The sequence below is a fragment of the Equus asinus genome, chromosome 5 (assembly GCF_041296235.1).
Source record: "Equus asinus isolate D_3611 breed Donkey chromosome 5, EquAss-T2T_v2, whole genome shotgun sequence".
In the NCBI taxonomy this organism is placed as follows: Eukaryota; Metazoa; Chordata; class Mammalia; order Perissodactyla; family Equidae; genus Equus; species Equus asinus.
This window is the reverse complement of record NC_091794.1, coordinates 2663550-2685790: the sequence shown is the minus strand read 5'-3', so window position 1 is coordinate 2685790 and position 22241 is coordinate 2663550. Positions and strand designations below refer to the sequence as shown.

At 37.3% G+C, this 22241-nt stretch overlaps 1 protein-coding gene across 7 annotated transcripts in view; it reads right to left on the bottom strand.

Annotated features, from left to right (window-relative positions):
• The window catches only part of EPHA6 (EPH receptor A6), a 792264-nt gene that overhangs the window by 237909 nt on the left and 532114 nt on the right, over window positions 1-22241 (bottom strand). For 5 of the 7 annotated variants that reach the window (XM_070508536.1, XM_070508537.1, XM_070508539.1 and 2 more), the window contains 2 exons: window positions 5402-5449; window positions 4833-4995 (listed from right to left, as the gene is read on the bottom strand). In XM_070508536.1, the coding sequence (XP_070364637.1) occupies window positions 4833-4995; window positions 5402-5449 (211 nt within the window). The remainder of the gene's footprint in view (window positions 1-4832; window positions 4996-5401; window positions 5450-22241) is intronic. The other 2 variants (XM_044771750.2, XM_070508541.1) reach the window with 1 other exon arrangement.

The following is a 22241-nucleotide window of genomic DNA, read 5'->3' as shown; positions in this document are numbered from 1 at the left end:
GTGAATAATACATTTACAAATGTCAACAGATGTGGCTTTTGTGCTACAAAAGTGCTTTCTATAGCCTGGAGGTGGAAACCTAAATTCACACATTGTTAAAATTTAAGGTTTAATTAATCTTTTCAGGGAAAAGGAACGCACTGCTTGTAAGTGGCAATGTATTAATTCTCCCGGGTCATGTGAATAACCACTAAGGCACTGGAAAAGGTAAACTGCAAATTATGACGTGCGAAATTCCAGTTTTTGTTAAAAAGGCCTTCGAAGTATGAATTCTACTCCCTTTTGATAGCTTCACAGGATCTTTTCAAATATTTAAGGAAAATGTTCAAACTGGCTGCAATCTAGCCAGATTTATTTTGCTTTTAAAAATGCACACATAAAATTATTTTCTGTTACTCTAAAATACATTTGAATATTGGATAAAATCTTGGTGATGTTTTAAATAAAAATAAATGTTTGATTTCCTTATCTTTAAATTATTTTTATTTCTTTTTAAAAAACATAGGTGTAATTTTAATAGAGTATTGTGAAAATTGAATCAAATATGTTTTTTCAAGCAGTTTGTAAGGATATGGATAACATTATTGGATAAATAATAGAAAAGTAGATAACATTTTAATTTTAATTCTCATCTTTTTCTCCATTGAAAAGAAGCACATCTTCTCCAGAAAATAAACTGAGAAGTAATAACAAATATGAGGTGGTTGAAATTTCTTGTTGTTCAACCAAATAAGCCGAAAAGCCCTGTACTTAACGTGTGTGTGTGTGTGTGTGTGTGTGTGTTTGATACTTTGGGGCATAATATGAATTTTGTTTTAATTTTGAGAAAATTGTTATATTAGGCAGCTTCTACCTAATGCCTATGTATCTTCCTTCTATCTTTCAAGAAGATCCACATGGAATATTTATGTATTTTTATTTTCTTATCACTGACTCTGTAGTTTACTGTAATTTTGTTAAATCCATTCTAAAAAGGTGGGGGGATCAAGTACAGTGCCTAATGAAAAGGCTGGTACACAACAGGCACTCAGGAATGCCATTTGTGGACACAATATTTAGCTATATACGCAGTCCAGGGAGAGATCAGCGGACATACAAAATGTCAGCATTAGAACACAAAAGGAAAGTCTTCTGTGACTATACATGAGTGAGCATCCATCTACCTATTTATCTGCATATCTATCAATCAGTTATCTAGATCTACCAATCCATGTATCTATCCATCCATCTATCTCTATCTCCATACACACATATGTAACTTGTTCTATGGACTTAGGGAGAGAGGCACCAGTAGCTCTAGTTAAAATCGGTTCTTTTACAGTGCTGGCAGTCATAACCAGCAACCTTTACATTTGTTAGCCAGTTTCCACTAGCATATTCTGCCTCTGGAAAAAAACCAACCAGTGGCCTTCAGACGCCACCACGTTTGTAGAGCACAGTGGTTGGTTAAGAACATTATGATTCTGAAAAGGAATTAAGTCATATTTTATATTATTGTCTTATTGGTTGTTAGCAAACCAAAAGTTGAACAAAGAAAATAGGTATGGCTAAAGAGAATTAATTGTAAACCACCTCATTTCACTTACCTTAAAAAATGTCAACCAGACTATCAAATGAGTGTGTACGTAATCCCCCCCGCGCACACCCATCTCTGTGTCCGTATTATAAAGTTAGTTAAACAGAATCCACAAGAGGTGACTTGATAACAAAGTTCACATTACAATAGTTCAGACACTGCTCGAGAAACAAAAGCTGTAAAAACTTAAAGATGAGCTAGGAGTGAATGAAGAGGAAAAGACGGAGGCTGTGGACTGAGATTCATACCATTATATTCCTAAATTTATAGCCAGCCTACCCATATCCTACTATGACATTATTCATAGAAATTCTCTTCTGGATATAAACAGCATGCTTTGAAAATGCAATTGAAAGCCAACCAGATAAAAAATGACCCTTTAAATGATTTCCCCTTAGGCTGTAAACTGACTTGAGAGGCAGTCTATGTACCCAAACTCCAGGTTTAGACAAAGAAATTTTTCAAATTCTTCTCAGACATTTTGTCTCCTCAAGAGTCTAATGAAAGTCACTGTCATGGGATTTACAAACTGTAATTCAGAACATGATTTTCGCTGTCTGCTGCTGCCATTGTCACAGGCTTCTAGGGTTCTAATCCCGCTCCTCCATTTAGTGGTTATCAGATTTGGGGGAAGCTACTTAAGCTTCTAAAAACAGATGTATAACCCTGGCAGAATTAAAAAGATGATCAGTGTAAACTGCTCAGCGTGGAGTCTTGCACACGTTACGGGTCACGTTACTCCCTAATTAAAATGCTCCCGTGGACCCTCAGCGTCTGCCTGTGCCCCGGTACCCCAACAGCCCAGAAGAGTGCTCCGCTGGGTCCCTGTGGGAGTCCCCGCCTGTGGCTCCCACCATTTTACCTTTCAAGTCTCTTCACTGTGGAAACAACAAACTATCTGCTCTTCTCTAAACTGTTCGCGCGTCTCAGGCCTCAGTGCCTTTGCTATTCCTTAACTCCTCCCCTTTCAAGAACTAGCCCCAGCCTCACCCTCCAGAAGCTTTCTGTGATCCATTCGTGTTGAATTAGGGCCTCTTCTCCACGCTCCCATGGCCACCTTGGCATGTCTTTATGCCAGGACATGTCATCCAATCTTATATTTTTTATTTAAATTTTCATTTTTTCCCATGAACGTAGACTATATATTTTGTGAAAGCAAAGGCTGTAGGTATTATTGTTACGTTTTCATTCCCAGAGCCTCACACGGGATACCGCATATATTAAGTGTCCTGTACTTTTTGTTGAATGAATAAACATTGCACTGGGTCATTGTGAGCATGGACCTTTCTGTTAAGGAATGTCAAAGAACTTATCTTCTATATAACATACGAAGAATTCTAGTCCTGAAAGCATAGTGAGTTGAACTTTAGAGTTAAAACCAAATCAGATTTTTAACATTTAGAGCAGAACTTGTTTTTTAATTAAACCAGATCGCTTCGTCTATAGGTTCCAGGTGAGCATCGATGGCTCAGATTTAGCCCCATGGGTTTGTCTGAGGGCATTTCTAGACTTAATGCTGTAATACTCAAAAATGTCATACTTTTAAAAAATCTGGTGCATTTCTTCATCTGTGAAATCAAGAAAGAGACCTGAGACACAGGGATGCAACACACAGAGCCCGGAGGAGACAGCGACGTGACTCTTTCCTGGACCGCTCTCTAACTGCACTGCATCCTTTGGCTTTGCACCTGTGCTAAGGCTTGATGTGAGGGCGGGTGCAAATACAGTCAACAGGACACAGAAGGGACACTTGTTTGGATATTTTTATACTGTTTTTGATTATGGAATTATGTTTTGTGATAATCACAGTTTACTCTGAATAATTTCATCTCTAGCTTGAGAAGTCAACAGTCTCCACAGGGTTATAAATGACTATCACTGATTCTAACATCCAGGTTACGAGTGTTCTTTTTAGTTTACTCTCTCTCCCTAAGCTGTGTTCCTTCCTCATTAAATGTCAGTGCTCTTCCACTTTTTAGTTAGATATACTTTAACGGAGAAGTTCTTATGGATCGATATTGTTCATCAACGTCAAAATAACAACAAAACACCTCTTCTGTCACAGAATTTGAAGCCCGAGTAGTTTCAATTTGAGGGAGTGATAATGGAGGAACTGTGGCCTAGTGAGTGGTCTCACTATCAGCATATTATAATAATTCAAACGAAAGGAATTGGCAGGACAGTGGAGCAGTTAAGGAGCACAGGCCCTGGAAGACGACAGCCCGCAGTTTCAAATCTTCGCTTACCTCCTTACCAGCTGCATGAATCTCGACAAATCGCTCAACTTCTCTAGGCTTCTGATTTCTCATAAGTAAAATTGGGAAAATAATACTTGTCTCATTGGATGTGGAAAGTTTTAAATACATGTAAAATACTTCCCATGATGTCTGGACTTATTAGAGGCTCATAAATGGTAGGTATTATTGTCATTATTCATAAAGAATTTTTATAATAAATTTGCTGTTCTTGAATTATTATATGAGTATAGGTATTTTAGCAATGATGGGAACAGATTTTTAGTATAATTAGATACTGGGACATTTTTCCATAGAGGTACATACCAAAAGCCACCCATATTATTCTTACAAAGATAGTAGTAAGATGGATGTAAGAGCCAAAAAGAATTCAGCGGTATGGCTGGGTTTAGAACAAATAAGACATTTCAAAGCCAATGTTACATGATGTTGGAACACCTCACTCCCTTCATTTCCCATTTTGGTTTTTAATATATTGAGGCTAAAGAATAAATCTGAGTTTAAAATCAAGCCCATGCATCATATGTAAGCTTACAAGGTGTATTTCAGTGGAGTTTGTCTCCTGACCACTGCTTTAATGATCTAACTGAGATACCAAGCCAAAGCTGCACAGTTTTGAACTAATTGCTAAAATCATTTGCCCATGGCTTTATTCTCTTCCAAGTTTTCATTAGTATCATATTATGATGCCAAGACTGGTGAGCAATTAGGCTAGCACTACCCACTGAAGACTCTGTGCCACAGTGTAAGTGATGAATTCTGCATAATTCATTCAGAGATATATTTGGGCCACATTACAATTGTGGTAGTGGAAGGTATTTCATGGAAGTATTTAATGTTAACACCAAAACATTAACTGAAATGACTGTATGGGTATTTACAGGAACAGAATCCTGTTTGATGAGACTACTGAAATTTTGGGACATGAGATTTTTAACCATCAGGTCTGACTGAAACAGCACTAAATTAACATCTTGCTTTATGTCCTGTGTGAAACTTACTTTCATCTCCAGTCTCAAACTCAAACTTCTGGCTGTAGCCACTGTATCCGGCAGCTGTCCTCACTCTGATGTGGAATACGTACTTGGTGGCCGGCTTGAGGCCTGTGATGATGACACTGGGGGCCTTGGACCGCGTGGAGGAGTAGGTGAGCTGCTCATGCTCCTGGGGACAGAAGAGAGGAGAAAGGAAATGAAGCAGCATTATTCTACTTTTTCTAGAGACATTCCAAACTTAAGCTGAGGAAGTATGCTCTAAATATCAAAAGTATTGATTAAAAGGAAGTGTAAGCATGGTTTTCCATAATTTAGCACTTCATTATTTATCATTATGATGTATATGATATGGTCTTGACTTGGAAATTTATTCAGAGAGATGATTAATCTTATATAAACTGCCTTGTATTTTTGGTGATTTGGATTTCTGACCCAGTTCTAAGGAATGGTGGTGGCGCGAGAGCGTGTCGACACAGAATGGCGGCTGCATCTTGAGCAGAATGGGCACATCAGATCAGACCACACCAGCCGAGTGCAAGGAGCAAGGTGGGAGGATTCAAGTACCCGCTACTCACTTCTACCCGCAGGTAGTGCCAAAATGCCGGCGCTATCCGGGGGTAGACCTGTGGGTGAAAGGAAAAATAAATTAATTGTTTTTTAAAGTTTGAAATCTTTTATCCCGAATCAATTGCTTTGTTCTGAAACTCAGTGATTTCCCAGTAGCAACAACGGAAACTGAGTCAACTTAAGACATAAAACGATGAAAATTTTCTCTTGAGGGAGAAGTGACTCCTCCCCCAGATACCACAGTTTATTTTTAAAGATGTACAAGTTACACAGTGATTGTGAGGTGGGTTTTAAAATAGTCTGCCCAAGAAGGCGCATCAGAAACACAGAAAGGTATGAGAGACTCACCACACCTGGGGAACCCGAGGCAGGACAGGAGGCTTGGTTCCCAGTCACCTACTCTTAACGACCCAGCTACTCCCCACTAACCACCTCCCACTGACAGGACACGGACTTGCCTCAGATAACAGAATGACCAGTCAGCCAGCGTCTTCTGAGAGGGCTCTCCTGCCCCCGCGTCAGAACAGCGTTGTTGTTCATTTTACCCGTGCATGTAAGACACATGCTGAGGTGGGGACAAATTAAACTTACACTGTATGTGTGCAGCAGTACTGTCCACTAACTTTGTAATGGTATTTTAATAGAGTATCTGAAAAAAAACCCAACTGTATTTGTGTGAACAACTCTTTTAAATTCATAGGTCAAATGAGGTCACCAGGTCCTTAAGTTAATTCTTCACTATTCTCATTATAAATCTAAAGATAGAGATTCTCAGGGATGGAAGTGCCTTTCAAGGTCATTAACTGAATCACTCACTTAATGCTTAAATTCTATCTATAATATTCCCATCAATATTTCATCTAGCCTTTGCCTAAAATCTCTGTTGTTCAGGAGATCTTATTAACTAACAAATGAAGTTATAAAAATCTGCATATATGGAGAATGTGTCAAATGGCATTTATTCGCTGGTGATGCTTTAAGATTCAAGACTATGAAAATCATTTCCCTTAAGCTACTTTTGAGAAAGAAATATTTATCTTAAAGATCATTTTAAAACTCTATGGCCTTATTTGTCAGAACTTTATATGCTACATGGTTATTGTGTCTAGCTGAGGAATTGAGCTTGCCATCTATACCCCAAATAATGGAACTATTTATTAAACAGGAAGTAAAGAAAAAATGAGTTAATAACAGCAGCATTTTAAATAAAAAAGACAAAACAGACAGACTGCAACTTATATTTATCTCCAGGTAATTTCAAGATTAGAAAGTAAATATCCACCTAGCTAAAATCCAAGGAAATAAAGTCTATAAAATCATTGGTGGCAGTAATCATCTGCCAAGGCCTAAAAGAATGAGCTTTCTTAGATCAAGGCCTTTACAATCCGGGGACTTAACACTCATACTGTTGAGAGAGAGAAAAAAGACATTTGTGTACTATAGAAGAAATGATATTATTTCCCGTAGAAATTTGCAAAGACGTTTTGGCTTGTTCAATCTCACATACAAGAGGAGAATATTCTACCTTTCAGAGAATTTTTTGCAAATAAGAGTTATGGTATATTTTGAGTGGTGTTTCACAACATGAAAAGATAACTGAAAGAATTTTAAAGCTCTGAAGAAAAGTATTTAGTCTTATCCTCAAGTGGAGAAGATACAGACTCAAAATTTACTCTTAGAAGGCCCCATAATAATTATACAGTATGTCTTTGTTTCTTCACCAAAACATAGCTAAATAGTAATTTCTTACTCAGTAAATTACAGGGAGTAAAGGATCCCCCATATGAATAACAGCATTTCTGCTGTTACATACACAAGCGTATCTGTAGCACAGCCCTGGAATGAAAATCCTTGAGTAGGAAGTGAGCGGACATGGCTCCTCAGCCTCAATCCCAGCCCCGCGGAGGCCGCTGCCTTGTCTTACGTCCTCTTGCCACCTCTGAGCCTGCCCAGGAGGAGGGCTCAGAAAGCAGCAGCCAGGAGAGCTCCTCCTCCCAGCGTCCTGCTCCCTCTCTCCTCCTGGTGTTTCCAAGCTCTTGGAAACCACTGAGAGCTCACCCATGACAAGCGTTGGGCACTATTGTCCCAGAACTTTGGCTAAGTGCCTTTCTGCTGACACATCAACCCCAGGTAGAGACGTGCTTTGCTACAGAGCTATCCATCTCTTTAGTCATCCTGGCAGGCTCAACTCTGAACACACCTGGGTAGCGTGTGTATGAAAGTTTTTCTGGAGTTTGTACTACAATGGAATTGCTAGTCGTATGACATGCACATCTTCCACTTCATCCCATGGTTCATAAGACTGTCCTATATGTTTTTCTTCTTTGCTAAATCCACAGTAAAATCATCTTCTTTTTCTTAATATCATTTATTTTTGCATTTTCTTTTTTTCTTGATCAAGCTTTCCAGAGGTCTGAACCAACATTTGGCTTTGTTCATCTCTCTATTGTTTCTTTGTTTTCTGTTATATTTAATATCTGCTATTACTATAAATTATTTTATTTCCTCTTTGTGTTGTGCTGTCTTCTAACTTCTTACATTTCATGCTTAACTCATTAATTGTCAGAATAGTTTTTCAAATATAATTTGTCTACAGTTTCACTCTAAGTACTGTACTACTTATATTCCATAAGTTTTCCTACATTATCAGTTTACTAATTTCCAAAAATAGATGATGTTTTTATTCTTTGTGGGAGATCCAGGATTATTATTGTACTCTTTCATGGGTTGAGAACAGGTTGTCAGGCGGTAGATAAATGGCACGGAGTGAAGCTCCCAGGCCGTCATGCCGTGGACTGGGAGTGCACTGGACTGTGGAGAGTATAGCAATGCTTCCTGCGAGAGCCCTGCGTCTTCTGCACTAATGCTGGGTGAAGGTGACCCTGCTTGTTGTACGACCTCTCCTCGGATGAGTACGATGATGGCACCCATTGTGGGGAAACATCCAGTAACAATGTACTTTAATAGATTGTTACGTATATCATTTTCTAAAATAAAAATATACGTAATTTCTATTTTGTGTATTTGTATCCTTATGTATTAAAAAAAATAGTTTGGAACCAGGTAGTGTGAACACAGGGCACTGCCAAACAGAACATGCATGCTTTATCCTCTAGAGCTGCTGACCTTCTTTATGGCTCTCTTCCCACGGGCAGACCCGGCAGCTTAGACCCAGACATCGCTCCTTCCCAGCTGCTGAACCTAACCTTATTGTCACATCGAGCCTTTCATTTACCTAAAATACTGCGTCTAGCTTTATCTCTTCAAGTGACAACTCTTCATGGTAACTAAAAGGGATGTTCTTCCTAGAGCTGGACCCTGTTAGCATTCAATCTGGAAACTATAACTTAGTGAGAAGAAGTAGGCTCCGTTCCCATCCCTGTGGCTGCATCTTTGTACAATCAGAGCTAACCTGGCCGGATCCACAGAAGGCAGCACACAGGGAAGTCCGGGTTGGAATTCTCCTGTCTTGTGCTTGACCTTGGTTCTACTTCTATTATGTGCCTCGATAAGTCACTTCCAAGACTTGGACTGACTCACGGAGAAATTCACGCATTCCACAGACTTCCACTGAACGCTCCTTATGTGCAAGGTTCTAGGACACTCCAACAGATTTAGCTCACAGAATCACCAAAGCTCTCCCTAAGCAATTAAATTCCACAATTATTTTTATGTCAGAAATACAAGTCCCCTCTCTTCTACTGTGACTCATTCTCATCACTCCTCACCTCCCTCTCGTGGGTTTAGTATTTCCACTGATGGAAGGAGAGTCACAAAGTGGTCATCTTTCAGCTGGTTTGCTTTCTCTTAAAGTCTTAGGGTCTAATGGGATTTCTATAAGATGTTACCTCTTTGTTTTATTTTTTAAGTTTTAAATTAACTGGATTATGTATGTGATTAAAAACTCTGCTGTAGACTTTTTTTCTTCAGACATACAGATGTAAAGATGTATCAGCAATCACAAGATAACAACCATGATTTATGCAATATTTTACAATTTTGAAGGTGTTTTCACACACATTCTTTATGTAATACTCAAAATAATTTTGTGAAGCAAGAACAACTGGTAATATTTTTATTCTCACTTAGCATGTGATGAAACTGCTCAGAAAGAATAAGAAACTTACCAAAGCCAGTCACATAACTAGTCAGTGGCTTCCATGCAAGTTCTGCTGTTTCACTATAGCCAATCTGGGCTGATATGTCCAGGCCAAATATGCTCATACATTAGACTCTGAGCCAAAGTCATTTCTTTCACACTTTATGTTCTTGATCATCTAATCACTAGAAGTAACTTTAAACGTAAGACAGCCTATGAACGAGACAGTAATGTCGTGATGGCACTAGAAGACTTTCAAGGAAATAGTTCAAGGGCAGAAAACAATTCTCAACTCCACAGATTTTAATAACTTATTTCAAAGATAAGATTATTTTCTACTAATGTTAACACATCTAATCATTCTGCCTTTATTTTTATTCAATTTTGATATTTTGTCATATAGACATATTCGAGGAAATACAGGGGGCTTATAACTCACCCAGTTTTGAATGGAACATAAAATATTCTTGTTTAGGGCAGGGAATAGAATTTGTTTGATAAAGGGGATTCTTCTAGAATTTTTGATGTGTGAAGGTACCCTGCATGGCTTCATTTACAGAACAGAACTAGAGGACAGATGAAAGGATGGCTGGATTTTCCTTTATCCTTTCAAGTCATATCAAGTTAAAATTATCAGGAAGAGGTGAAAGTGCGCTTAGAAATTAGCACTCTACTACTACCATGATTATTTTTTTTAAGGAGTGTCCTAATTAAGCCAATGGTAAAGCTCTTGTTCTGCTGGCTAGGAGACTGAAGCTATAAATTCCTGAGAAAATGAAACAATATTAAAAGTGGATATAACTGGCTCTGCCAGGAGACATCCAAGCCATTTTTTAATCCTGTCTCTCTCCGTTTCTGTGTCTGTCTTTCTCACTCTGCCTCTCTGTCACACACACAAACACACACCCTCATTCATCAAACAATAGATGACAGAAGACTGTGGAGATGTCTCCACAATAATCCTCTCAAAACCAAGCAAATTAAAACCACATTTAAAACATCATTCATCATCTGCAGTATATTTTTCCTGACAAATCAAGAATTGCGTGGCCCAGATACATCAAGTTTGAAGTTATCAAAGAATCTTGTTGCCTAAACAATCATATTAGCAAATCTGAAAATATTTTAGTTGAATGAAAGGAAGTTATTTCACATGACTCCAGGGAAATGAAAGCTTGAGTCAGGGTTTAACAATTGCTTCCCAAAGGAGAGAGACACCGAATCTGGATTTTATTTTATTGGTCACTACAAGAAGAAGCCCTGTCTGGAGGCAGGTACTGATCTTGCCCTGGCTGAAGGATTCCTTAGATTTTTCATATCTTTACTCTGACGCTAGAATCTTCCTAATGCTAATGTGGATTCCCAGGTGCTGTAGAAGCAGACATATGTAGATTTGTTCCTGCAAAGGATGGGCTTCTCTAAAGTTAACACATGGACATTCTGGTTGGTTCTCCAGTTTCTTTTCGGATTTAATTAGAATGGATCAGTCTCTGAGAGACTTAACTCCTGGAGCACTCCAGTTGCAGGGTTTGCAAAACAGTGCACCAGAATGAGCTGTGTGGGCCCATCAACTGAAGTTCCAGCAAGTCTATAAAACAGGCATAATCATAAAACAGCTTAGAGCCCTAAACAGTGATCCATTTCCATTCTTGTATCAGTTGCCTTGATTCATCGCACTGAAGTGTGAATCTATTCCATTTTTAGAGCTCTTTAGAGAGACAGAATCTTATTCTACTTTAGCCAAACCATAAGGTATACAAAGAGGTTTGTCTTAAAGCTGACTTAATTATCTGCCATAGTTTTTTTAAATTATGTGGAAAATGTCTCTTCTAATGATTGAGCTGTAATAAACCATCATTTTCTCTCTGCTAATTATGATTGTCTCCCTAGAAATTCCTAGAGATTTAACAGAAAAGATTTAGAAGTAATAAGAGAAGTCAGTTAGACATAGCCAACATACAATGATCACTATACACTAGCAACGACCAGTTAAAATTATACTTTAAAATATTCCATTTACCACAGCAACAGAAATCATTTTAAGACTTCAGTATGTGACAAAAAATATGCAACACCTCTAGGAGTACATCTATAATGTTTTACTGTAAAAACCAAAAAGAAAATCTCTTATTTTTCTTGTCTTATTGCAATGCAAAGATCTTTAATAGACTATTGTATAGTAGCAATAAAGGCAGGATTATTATTTTGCTTTGTTCTTTAATGGAATGGCTATTCATGTGTAACTGTTAAATATAATTATATCTGACAGGTTTTTGGGAGATAGCGAATTAAGAAGTTTTCTTCTTTTTCTTACAGTGTAACTTGGTTTGTGTTTCATTTTTTAAAATGTGAAATGGATTCTGAATGTTATAAAACAATTTATCTGTATTTGCCAAGTTAATTGTATATTTTTCCCCTTGATGTAGTATATGCTTATGAAGAACTACTGCTGCATCCCTAAGAGAAGCCCTACTGTTCATGACCTAGCATTATAACTCTTATTGCAATTTTGGATTAAATTTGATAATATTTCAACCAGAATCTTTAAACCTACATTTATAAGTGATTTTGGCCTAGAGTTTTCCTGTTTTTTCCCTTTTTTATCATCAATCTCTGATTATGATATTTGCGTTAGGCTACATTTAGAAAATGTATTGTGAAAGTTTCCATTTTTTAATGTTTTGGAATAACTGATATAACATGGGAATTATCTGTTTCTTGAAAGCTGAATTGAAATATCTCCCAGGGGTAGGTGTTTGAGCATCTTCTAAAATTATTTTACCCTATGTTTAGATCTTCTTCTTTTTCAGTTTTGGTAGTTAACAGAAAATTGTCCATTAAATTTATATTATATATTTATTTAAAATTGTTTTTAATTTTTATTTTTTGAGGAAGATCAGCCCTGAGCTAACATCTGCCGCCAATCCTCCTCTTTTTGCTGAGGAAGACTGGCTCTGAGCTAACATCCGTGCCCATCTTCCTCTACTTTATATGTGGGATGCCTGCCACAGCATGGCCTTATAAGTGGTGGGTAGGTTTGCACCCGGGATCTGAACCAGTGAACCCCAGGCCACAGAAGCGAAGCACACAAAGTCAACCCCTATGCCACCAGGCTGGCTCCTGTATTTTATATTTATTGATACAAAGGTACATCTAGTCTTGCCCTATCATTGAAAATCTCATCCATAAATAACATTTTCCTTCTACGAGGTAAGCTTTGTTGCCTACTAGGCAAGTTGATTCTATCAGTCTTTTAAAAAACTCAATTTTAATTTTTTAAAATATACTTTTCTTGACTCAATTTCATTAATTTTGATTTTATATGTGTTCATTCCTTCTTTCTACCTCCTTTTTCTACATTGGTCATATTACATGGGTTTGGATGTGCGTGTATCTTGATGTCTTTCGTTTTTAAACAGTTAATTTTAGATATTATTTAAGATAATATTTAAAATTTTCATATTAACAGATTTTGCAGATCACATGGAGGAGTTTATTTTTTAAAAATTCTTTGATTTTGTTGCATGATTTTCAATGAACGATTCAAAGAATGATGGAATAATTTTAAACCATCTGGTCTCTTCATCTAGTTATTTCAATGTGTATCAATATATATCCCCAAGTAGACTGTAATTTCTCAAAAATGTGGTCTATATTTCCCTCAACAAACAACACAGAATAAAACAAAAAAGCAAAGGAGTGCTCAAGGTTCAGTGCCTGATACCAGTAAAGGAACGCTGGACCATTTAACTCAGGGGATCTGGTGCGCCTTTGGCCCTGTATCGTGGGGAACTGGACTGCTAAGACTGCTGCTCCAGTGGACAGGCACACAGTGGGATATCTTCCAGCTGTTCTCCAGTGACCAGATGTAAATTAATCCCACCATCAGGGGAAGACGAGGCTGATGTCCAACACAGCTGACTGCCCCAGGGATAAAAGCAAGCTGGAACGATTACAGACTTCTTCTCCCGCGAGACTGACTCCACGATGAGGAGGCACAGAAGGAGAAACTGCACCAAAGGCGAATAACCTCAGCTTTCCTGGTTGCTGCCTTCCGAGGCTGGAAGCTGCCGCTTTGCCTTGAAGTGTACATGTTGACATCCTTAAATAACCATCAGAGTGAGGTTCTGTTGCTGGTAACCAAGAGCTGCTTTCTTTTCCCATATTCATTTAAGTAGACAAAATGAAGTTTCTAATTTGGGGAGAAGACAGGCTAAGAAGCTAGTGGGTAGGGTGTTCTAAACCAGGGGTAGGGTGTTCTGAAAATTTTTCTTAGGTAAAAATTGGCCACTGCTATGACAAAATTACAAATTACGCATAAGTAAGAAAAATATAGAAATAGATATACTAAGTACACGACTACTTTCTGACTGTACTTTTGGAGAAGTATCATTTAGTATGCCATGACTATAATTTACTACAATCAACTCTTGATTATCCCCTGTAATCCAAAGTAGGAGATAACCCTAAATCGCTTTGAAATGCATCAATGACTTTTTTCCTTATATTCCTTCCAAATATATCTGCGTATTTGTGTATCTTGTTTCACGTAAAATGAAAAATAAATACATTCCTTGAACATCAGATGTTGAGCAATAGTATGGATAGTGCCAAAATACACCTGATGGTAGAAGAATATTGATCTGGAAATAAAAATTCATACTTGATTTTCAGAAAACAGATACCTTATATGTAGATAATTAACTGCTTGAAATAGTGCTTAAATTTACTGTTAGGGAAAACGGGTGAATTATTATAGTGCGACCTTTAGAAAATACTGGCACGAGGATGAGACCAATGGAGTGATAGCTGTAGTCCGCTCATCTTTGAAAACAGAGGAGGCAATACCACCGCCAAGGGTCAGGCTTGTTGTAAGGAAAATGCAAAATAACGTGCAAAACCCTTTGACAGGCTCCAGCAGATGTTTCATCATTGCTTTCTTTCAGGAGCCATTATCAATAGGTGGTGCATTTAATCCAGGGCAATGATAGGCTTGTGCCTTAAGGTACTTCTGCAGATGCTGTGAGAGGTCTTTTCAAAAATTCTGTGTGTGTTCTGCTTGCCCGCCAACCTCTATAGTCCATTGCTTAATATGGTACCTAGCATGTTGCCGGCTCTCATGACATCTTAGCTAAATGATTGAATAAAGAAATTAATGAATTAATTGCTCTGTAAGTTTAGCTTTTAAATTCTATATATTGCTATAGCAATTTAAAATTAGTTTGCATAAATTAATGACAATTCAAATGAGAGATGGAAAAAACTGGTTTGCTGGCGTACAGTGCTTTTGTAATCAAAATGCAATAATGTGTCAGTAGAGCTGGCTGGTTTGCTTAGGAATGTTGTGGAGAACATCCAAGATTTTACTTGCCAAAAAATATTTTACAAAACAGTATCCTTTAAAAAAACTGAGATTTGTGCTGAAATATCTTTTAGTACATATTTCTTAATATTTATTCACTTTTAACTTTCCCATCTGTTTTTGTATAACCTACTTTTGTATAGATGAGATATAGATTTTTCTTCTGAACTCTATTACTCCATAAATATTTATAATGGTGTTCCAGTAAAAATTAAATGTTTAAAGCTTGAGATGCCTGCCCCTGCACACTGTGCCTCCACCCCAAAATCCTTAAATGATTTTCCTAAAAGTATATCATAGACAAACAACAACTTTAAATTTGCCATTCATTCTTAAAGTTTTTGATGATTTTAAAACCACGTGTAAACTTGGTGATAAGAATAATAACGTACAGATAGATAAAGGAAGAGAAGCACAGCAGAGAGTGAACCAGTTAGAGAATCCACACTTAGTGGAGTATTGAGGATGGATAAGATTACTTTACCTGAAGGGGGAAAGGAAAGGGAAAAATCTTAATCATAAGAGTATTTGAGGATTACACTTCACTTAAACTATACATTTAAAAAAGCTAGAAGAAATAATACGTTTTTAAGAAACAAAAATATAGAGCAGTTAAATTTTTTCACAATGGTGCTAATTGAATTATATGATAGATAAGAAAAATAGAGGCTAGCAGAGAAAATCTTTGAAGAGGAAATAACTAGAAAGAAAATGCAGGTGACTGGCCTCCACCACTGTCTGCTGGGTGCTGGATTTTCCAACAGAATTGAAGTGAATAATAGGGAAGTTGAGGTGGGGAGGATTTCACTGGATGAGAATGCCAAGAGAACATGAGAAAAGGTTTTGTAGAAAAGTGTCCCCTGAAACACAGTATCAGTTGTGAATATCAGGTAAAGTCCTACATTGGTCCAAATCAGCCACAAAACATGGTGATGTAAGAGCTGTTTCTTGCATTGAAAAGGAAGCAGAAATTCATTTAGATATACAAGCATGAGAATGCCTAAGCATCATTTAGAACAGGAAGAAAACACTCTGTGAAGATTCATTTTCATTTTTATCTTTCCCACTTAAGTGTATTTTGTCACCATGGTGGAACTTAACTTTTTTTATATGTGTTTGTAGGTCGTAATTGTGATCTGAAGACAGATGTATTTGTTTTGTTCAAAACTGAAATAAAGATATCTGCTAAGATTGATCTACAAGGCTGCAAAACATAATTCAAGTTTCAAAGAATGCAGTCACACCTCCCCAAAGGAGAGACTTTAAACCTTCTTTGTACGTGACGCTGTCTTGACTTGAACAGCGTCCTATTACATTCTAAATAACCCAATATTTCCGGTTAATGACCTAACACAGTCATTGATTTTGAATTTCCTCAGAGGACTGGTAATATTAAAACGTGCATCAAATGAATACCTCAAGATTTATAATAAAATACAGGTTTATCAAGATACTGTGACTGGAAACTGAGTAATATCTCATCACAGAGAGATATAATAGTAATAAACAGATTGTAGCAATTGAAAGCTTTCTGCAGGCCACACACACACGGTTCCTCTACCTCTAATGTGGGCGTCCGAATCCCAAGGAACTATTAAATGTGTAAATGACTACAGACAGCATTAAATGAAAGTAGAGGAATGCAAGGCAAAGCAAGCTCATTTTCCAGAAATATTATTTTTACCTGTATCATTATCAAACAGTTGCTATATATTATTTATTTACTCATATGTATATAAGCTAGTTTTGAAATCAAATTAGAAAGAGAGAAAATTACCTATGATGAAGTAGTAAGTTAAATTTAGGGTAAAAAGAAAGAAAATCCCACCACTGTGAAGAGGTCTCTGCTCTTTGGCATTGGTCACAAATGCTGCCCGTTTCAAATATCCATGCAGTTTGTGCTTGGGGGCTGGGGAGCTGGGAGTGGGTGGTTTTCCTTGGACATTCAGAAACCACCTCATTTTCAAGTCTGGGTAACTTGACCTGCATAATTTTATTTTATCTATAGTGAATACATTGGCATAAACCATTGTAAAGTCCACATTCAAAGAACTGAAAAAACTTCTTTGAGGAAGTTTTCTTTTCCTTCTTTCTTTTTTTGCTTTATGTTTATAAATTAACTATTTTTTACCCTAGAATATTTCCAGATATAATTATCTAAATGGACTTTGAGATTTAGAATGTCATACATATTCAAAATTAATACATTTGCTTTGGCTCAGTACTGAAAAATATTTATTTTTAAAGTAGTACAAATTACAAGCAAAGCAGATAATGTGAAACTATGCAGGTCTAAGGCAAGTAGCGCAGCAAACTAAAGTTGGTTGCAAACTCTTTTACACTCCTCTCGTTGAAAAGTCACGTCTGCACCCCTCCTGAGACGGATCTGACCAATAAAGTAGAGCAGCCTGATGAGCTGCCAGCTACTGGCCCTGCCTCTAAGAAAACTGGCAGTTTCCACTTTCGTCTTGGAGCTGAGCCTTACAATCTAAGAAGTATCTAAGAAGTATGACTAGCCTGGGACTGTCAAGCTAGGTGGAAGCCCAAGATGGCCATGTGGCTGAGCCTCAGAGAGAGAGGTTGTGAGCAGGGGGAGGAGACGGGAAGGAGGAGGGACAGGGGGAGGTGATGAGATGAGGATGCACGGCCAGTCCCCAGGTGTTCCAGCCCCTAGCCGATTTTCCCTCATCCCAGAAACTGGGAGCTGAGAGGAGCTGCCCCTGCTCTGTCCGGTTCAAATATCTGACCCTGTGGACTCATGAGATATAATACTTATAAACCATTATTTTTAAACCACCACCTTTTGGGGCAGTTTGTTATGCAGTAATAGGTAACTGGAACAAGTAGATGGAACATTAATCTGCATTTCAAGTCCCCAGTCTAATGTGGAATAGTTAATTGATCCTATTTTTTGTCACCAGGTTGGTTGACGGAATTTTGAAGATTCTGTCTTAACACATAAAACTTAATCAACTTAAACATCCCAATTATCTGATTCTTTGGAAGGATTATGACTTTTTAGCCTGAAATGACAAGTTAGTCCAAACAAATCTACTGAAAGTATAAACAGGACATAATGTAGTTAAAAATATTTTTTAATCTTAACACTTTGATAGTACTTAACTATGTTGCAGGCTCCGTAAGCACTCCCAATACCCAGAAATTCCTCAAAGCTACTCTGTGAAGTAGGTCTTACAGGTGACAAAACTGAGGTACAGAGAGGCCATGTAGGCTGCCCAAGGTCACTCAATGTCAGTGGTAGAGCTGGGATTTGAGTACAGGGAGCCTAGGTCAGGAGTCTGTGCTGCCATTTATTATACTACATAGCTTCCAACAGCAAATATTGCGATACAGCCGTACATCACCAAGAACTTTATATATTAGGTATGTTAGATTTCATATTCCCCTTTTATTAATATATTGACAGAGGTGTAAAAAGAAGTTATAGAGATTCTATATATAATAAATAATCCACAATCCTAATCATAGTATAAGAACCTCTGAAATTCAAAGTACTTAGTCTAACAAAGGTTTACATAGATTATATTTTGTTACTATTTCATGGGATTTTGAGTCCTCATCAAATACCACTGGTATCAAGAAACATATTCACCTCTTGTTTTTTCAATGTAAGGAAAGAGTCTCATTAGGAAGAATGAAATAGTTATTTTTTTATTGTAACAATTAAATTATGTATCTAAGCTCTTCTATAAAGGCAAACCAGAAAGAATGAGCCAAGCCGATTTTCTTTACTTGCACTTTCATTTCTATTTTTCCATCATTATGAGTTTAGGAGGATGCTGCAGATCAAGACTAGCAGCTTTTCAAGACTTTCAACTGAGATTTCTAATTCTGTTACAGTTTTGACAGGATCTTCTGTATTTACTGATAAAATGAGTGACCTCACTAATTAAAGCACTGGACTGGAATTTAGAGAAACAAGGCTGTCTTTCTGTGACACACAAGACAGATGAATTTAGCACGTTCTAGCATCACTGAGCCACAGCATACTCAGATGAAAAATGAACGTTGAAACCTCAGCATCACCCATACACCTCACAATATTGTTGTGATGGGTCAAATACAAATGCGTATGAAAGTGATTTCTAAACTGGAACATCCTCTTCAAATGTCAGACGAACGATTACTGTTGCTGTTGATGTGATTAAACAGACATCCATGCAGTTACTGGAAATATCTCACTCACAGTAAGACACAGTATTTTAATAATAAACTATATTCTGAGTTAGTGGATGGGAATCGCATTGGTTATACAGTAAACTAATCACCCAGAACCACAGGAGCTTTCTTCCTGTAATTCCATGTCAAGAAAGTTCATGGACAAATCAGCCAAACGCCCGGGAGTCTGCTGCCTTAGTGATGAGGTGTGCTGCTGAGATCCATGCGTGAGCACCACACCAATGTCTAGAGATTGCTTCAGACGACAGGTCCTCCTTTAGAGTCACTTACTTGGGCCTCAGATCAGTTTCTTCTACCAGTGGGCATGACCAGTTGACTAGTTGTTAACACAGCCTTCACTGGTACAACATGACCATTCTGAGATTAAAAATAGTGATTTATAATAATCCTTGAATCCCATGTTTCAGGAGGTAAGAGGGACTGTTCTTCTGTCAGCTACCTCCATCATTTTAAATATGCTAAAATAAACTGTTATCATGCATAATTCACTAAATAGTGAGGAGAATTACCAGGAGTTGTCGATAACAGCAGTTGTAACAGCTATACACATTCGGGCACAACTAAATTAGATAAGAGAAAGATTTCATGCCTCCACCTGCTGTGATTTACCCACAAAAATCACAAGAATCCAGAGCCATATGGAAATAATAATTGCACTGACTGCCTTCTTTAAGTGCCCTTTTGTGAAATAGAAGGACCAAACACAGGTTCTGGGAGCAATTTGCCTTTGCCAACTGAAACCTAGCCAAAACCAATTAATTTATATTGCATTCGACCACAAAGAACTGCAGAATACTTTCTCCGCTAAGATTTTACTTTTCTCAGTATGGACTTATGATTTTCTATTACTAAACATTTAAGGTGGATCTAAATTAATTCTAACATTTTTACTTTTTCAATCATTCTGTGGAAGTGTTGATAGTTCTAACAGTATTTGTCATCATTTCTAATTAAAATATACAGATATATATAGGAATATAAACCTATCTTTTTCAACATATATAAATTAAGACAAAATTTCAAAAACAGAAATCTAAACAAACACAAATAGTATAAGATATTACCCAGAAAGCTAAAACCATTAAAGAAGAAAATCTTTTGAAATATTAGAATCCTTGTAATAATCAAATTATTTTCTAATTTCTATTGATATACTCAAGTAAATAGACAGCTGTATATTCTTGTTTTTTTTCCCCTAAAAAAATAAGACCAGTATGGATTCTTCAAGGTCACTGAAAACACTGATATTTAAACACAGCCAAATTCTGCAGCAACATAAATGTTTTTATGAGCAGCAGGTGTATTCGTTGAAAGACTATAAAGCTATTGACAGCTCAGGAAGGAGTACGTAATAGTAGGCTGTTAAGTCAGCCCCCCTTGCAGGAGTACTGAGGAAGGACATTTTGAAACCATTAAGAATAATGCACTTCACAAAGTATCCAATATGGATGCTTCATGAAGAGAGGTTCATTTAAACTCCGAATAAAAATCAAATCATAATTTTGAAACCAAATGTGTTCTAGTCATAAGCACCTGAAAATGAATTGTAAGTTAGATTATTTTTTGCAAGTTCTAGGATTTGAGGCTTGTTCCAACAAAAATCTACATTACCTAGAACAGGTGTCTGCCATCTAAGAGTTTAATAAGCATATTTTAAAGAATAATGAACAAATGAATGATTTCCTGAGATATTTTGTATATTGTTGACATTTTAGTTGCTCATCTTGGAAAAATTATTTGTGATTTGATTCCATGAGGTCACCTCTAGGTATATGATTCAAAGTCAGAGAGATTTTGGTTTTGCTAGTTTATTGGAACTATCTTCTTCCATAGTTGCCATGGTCATTAAATCATTTAAAATTTTCTTTAAATTTAAAATGAATGAGGCTGTTAAAATGTTTTTGGTTATAGGTTAATTGCATAGAATATGTTGTGATGCCCAATGAGCAACAACTACTTTGTCGATTTTTTCATCAGTTTGAATAAAAATGTTATATTGAATTATTTAATTTTATTTAAATATAAAATTAGTTCTATTTAAAAATTAATAAAATAGCTCAAAACATATTTACTTTTGCTTTTTCTTCCTTAGAGCTCTTGCTTCAAATTCTCACTTCAGTGAAATAAACCAAGTGGCAAACAGAACGGCAAAGTTCCTTAATAAAAGTACTGGAGTGATCTACCGTGGTGCTGAGGACGATTTTTCCAGAGCCCTCATTTTGACAGTGAAGAACAAAGGCTTCAGAGTAAAAAAGGACACATACATCATTAAAAAAAAATATTTTCCTACTATAAAAGTATGAATGAGCTAAAACAAATAGCTATACATTAGTATTTTTATAATTTCTTCACTTGGCAGCAGCAAGGTTTGGTTTAAAATAGCATATCCCAGAGTTTTCCACGGAACATTATTTCCAAGGAATATGTGTTGTTATGTTAACAAAAACTCAAAACCAAACAACTTATAATTGCGTAAATTTGGGTCTTCTGGGGAGCAGATTCCAAAACAATGTTGAAAGTGAAGATACTTATGGAGGGAAAGACCTGTGCAGGTAAGACAGGAAAGGATGAAGCGGGCAGGGAGAACCCTGGGACCACAACCCACGAGGCAGGTCAGATTCCTCTGAAGAAACAGTGAAGGACAGAGGCGTGGAAAAGGCTCAGAGGGCAGAGCCACTCGGAGTTGCCCCAGGGAGGCTCTGATGCCTGAGGCCCAAGGACCAGCCCTGACCCAATGTGCGGGGTCCTAGGGGGCGGCAGCCAGAGCCCTTTTGCAGTGGGATCTCTCCTGAAGAAAGACCCCAGCAGTGTGCTCTCATGGCTACCACAAGGTCACGTACATTTGGAAAACACTAGGCTAAATAAAGCTAAGTTACTTTGCTGCAGGTTTTCTGTGAGCATTTAATATGCCCGGGTGATTCGTGAAACTCCAGAGACGGAAAACATATGCTACATTTTCCAAATTGATTTGACCATGCAACCCGTGGTGATAAAAAACATCCACTGAGACTATCACTGCAGTCCATACTTTGGGAAACATTAGTTTAAGATACACTAAATTAACATCAATTCTGGGATCTCAGGAGCAATACTCTATAAATTGTCTTCTGTCTCAGTGGTTCCATTAACTTAGATGCAGCTCCATGTACCTTCCTTCCCCAGTCTCCCACCTCTTTCAGAAAGGTAT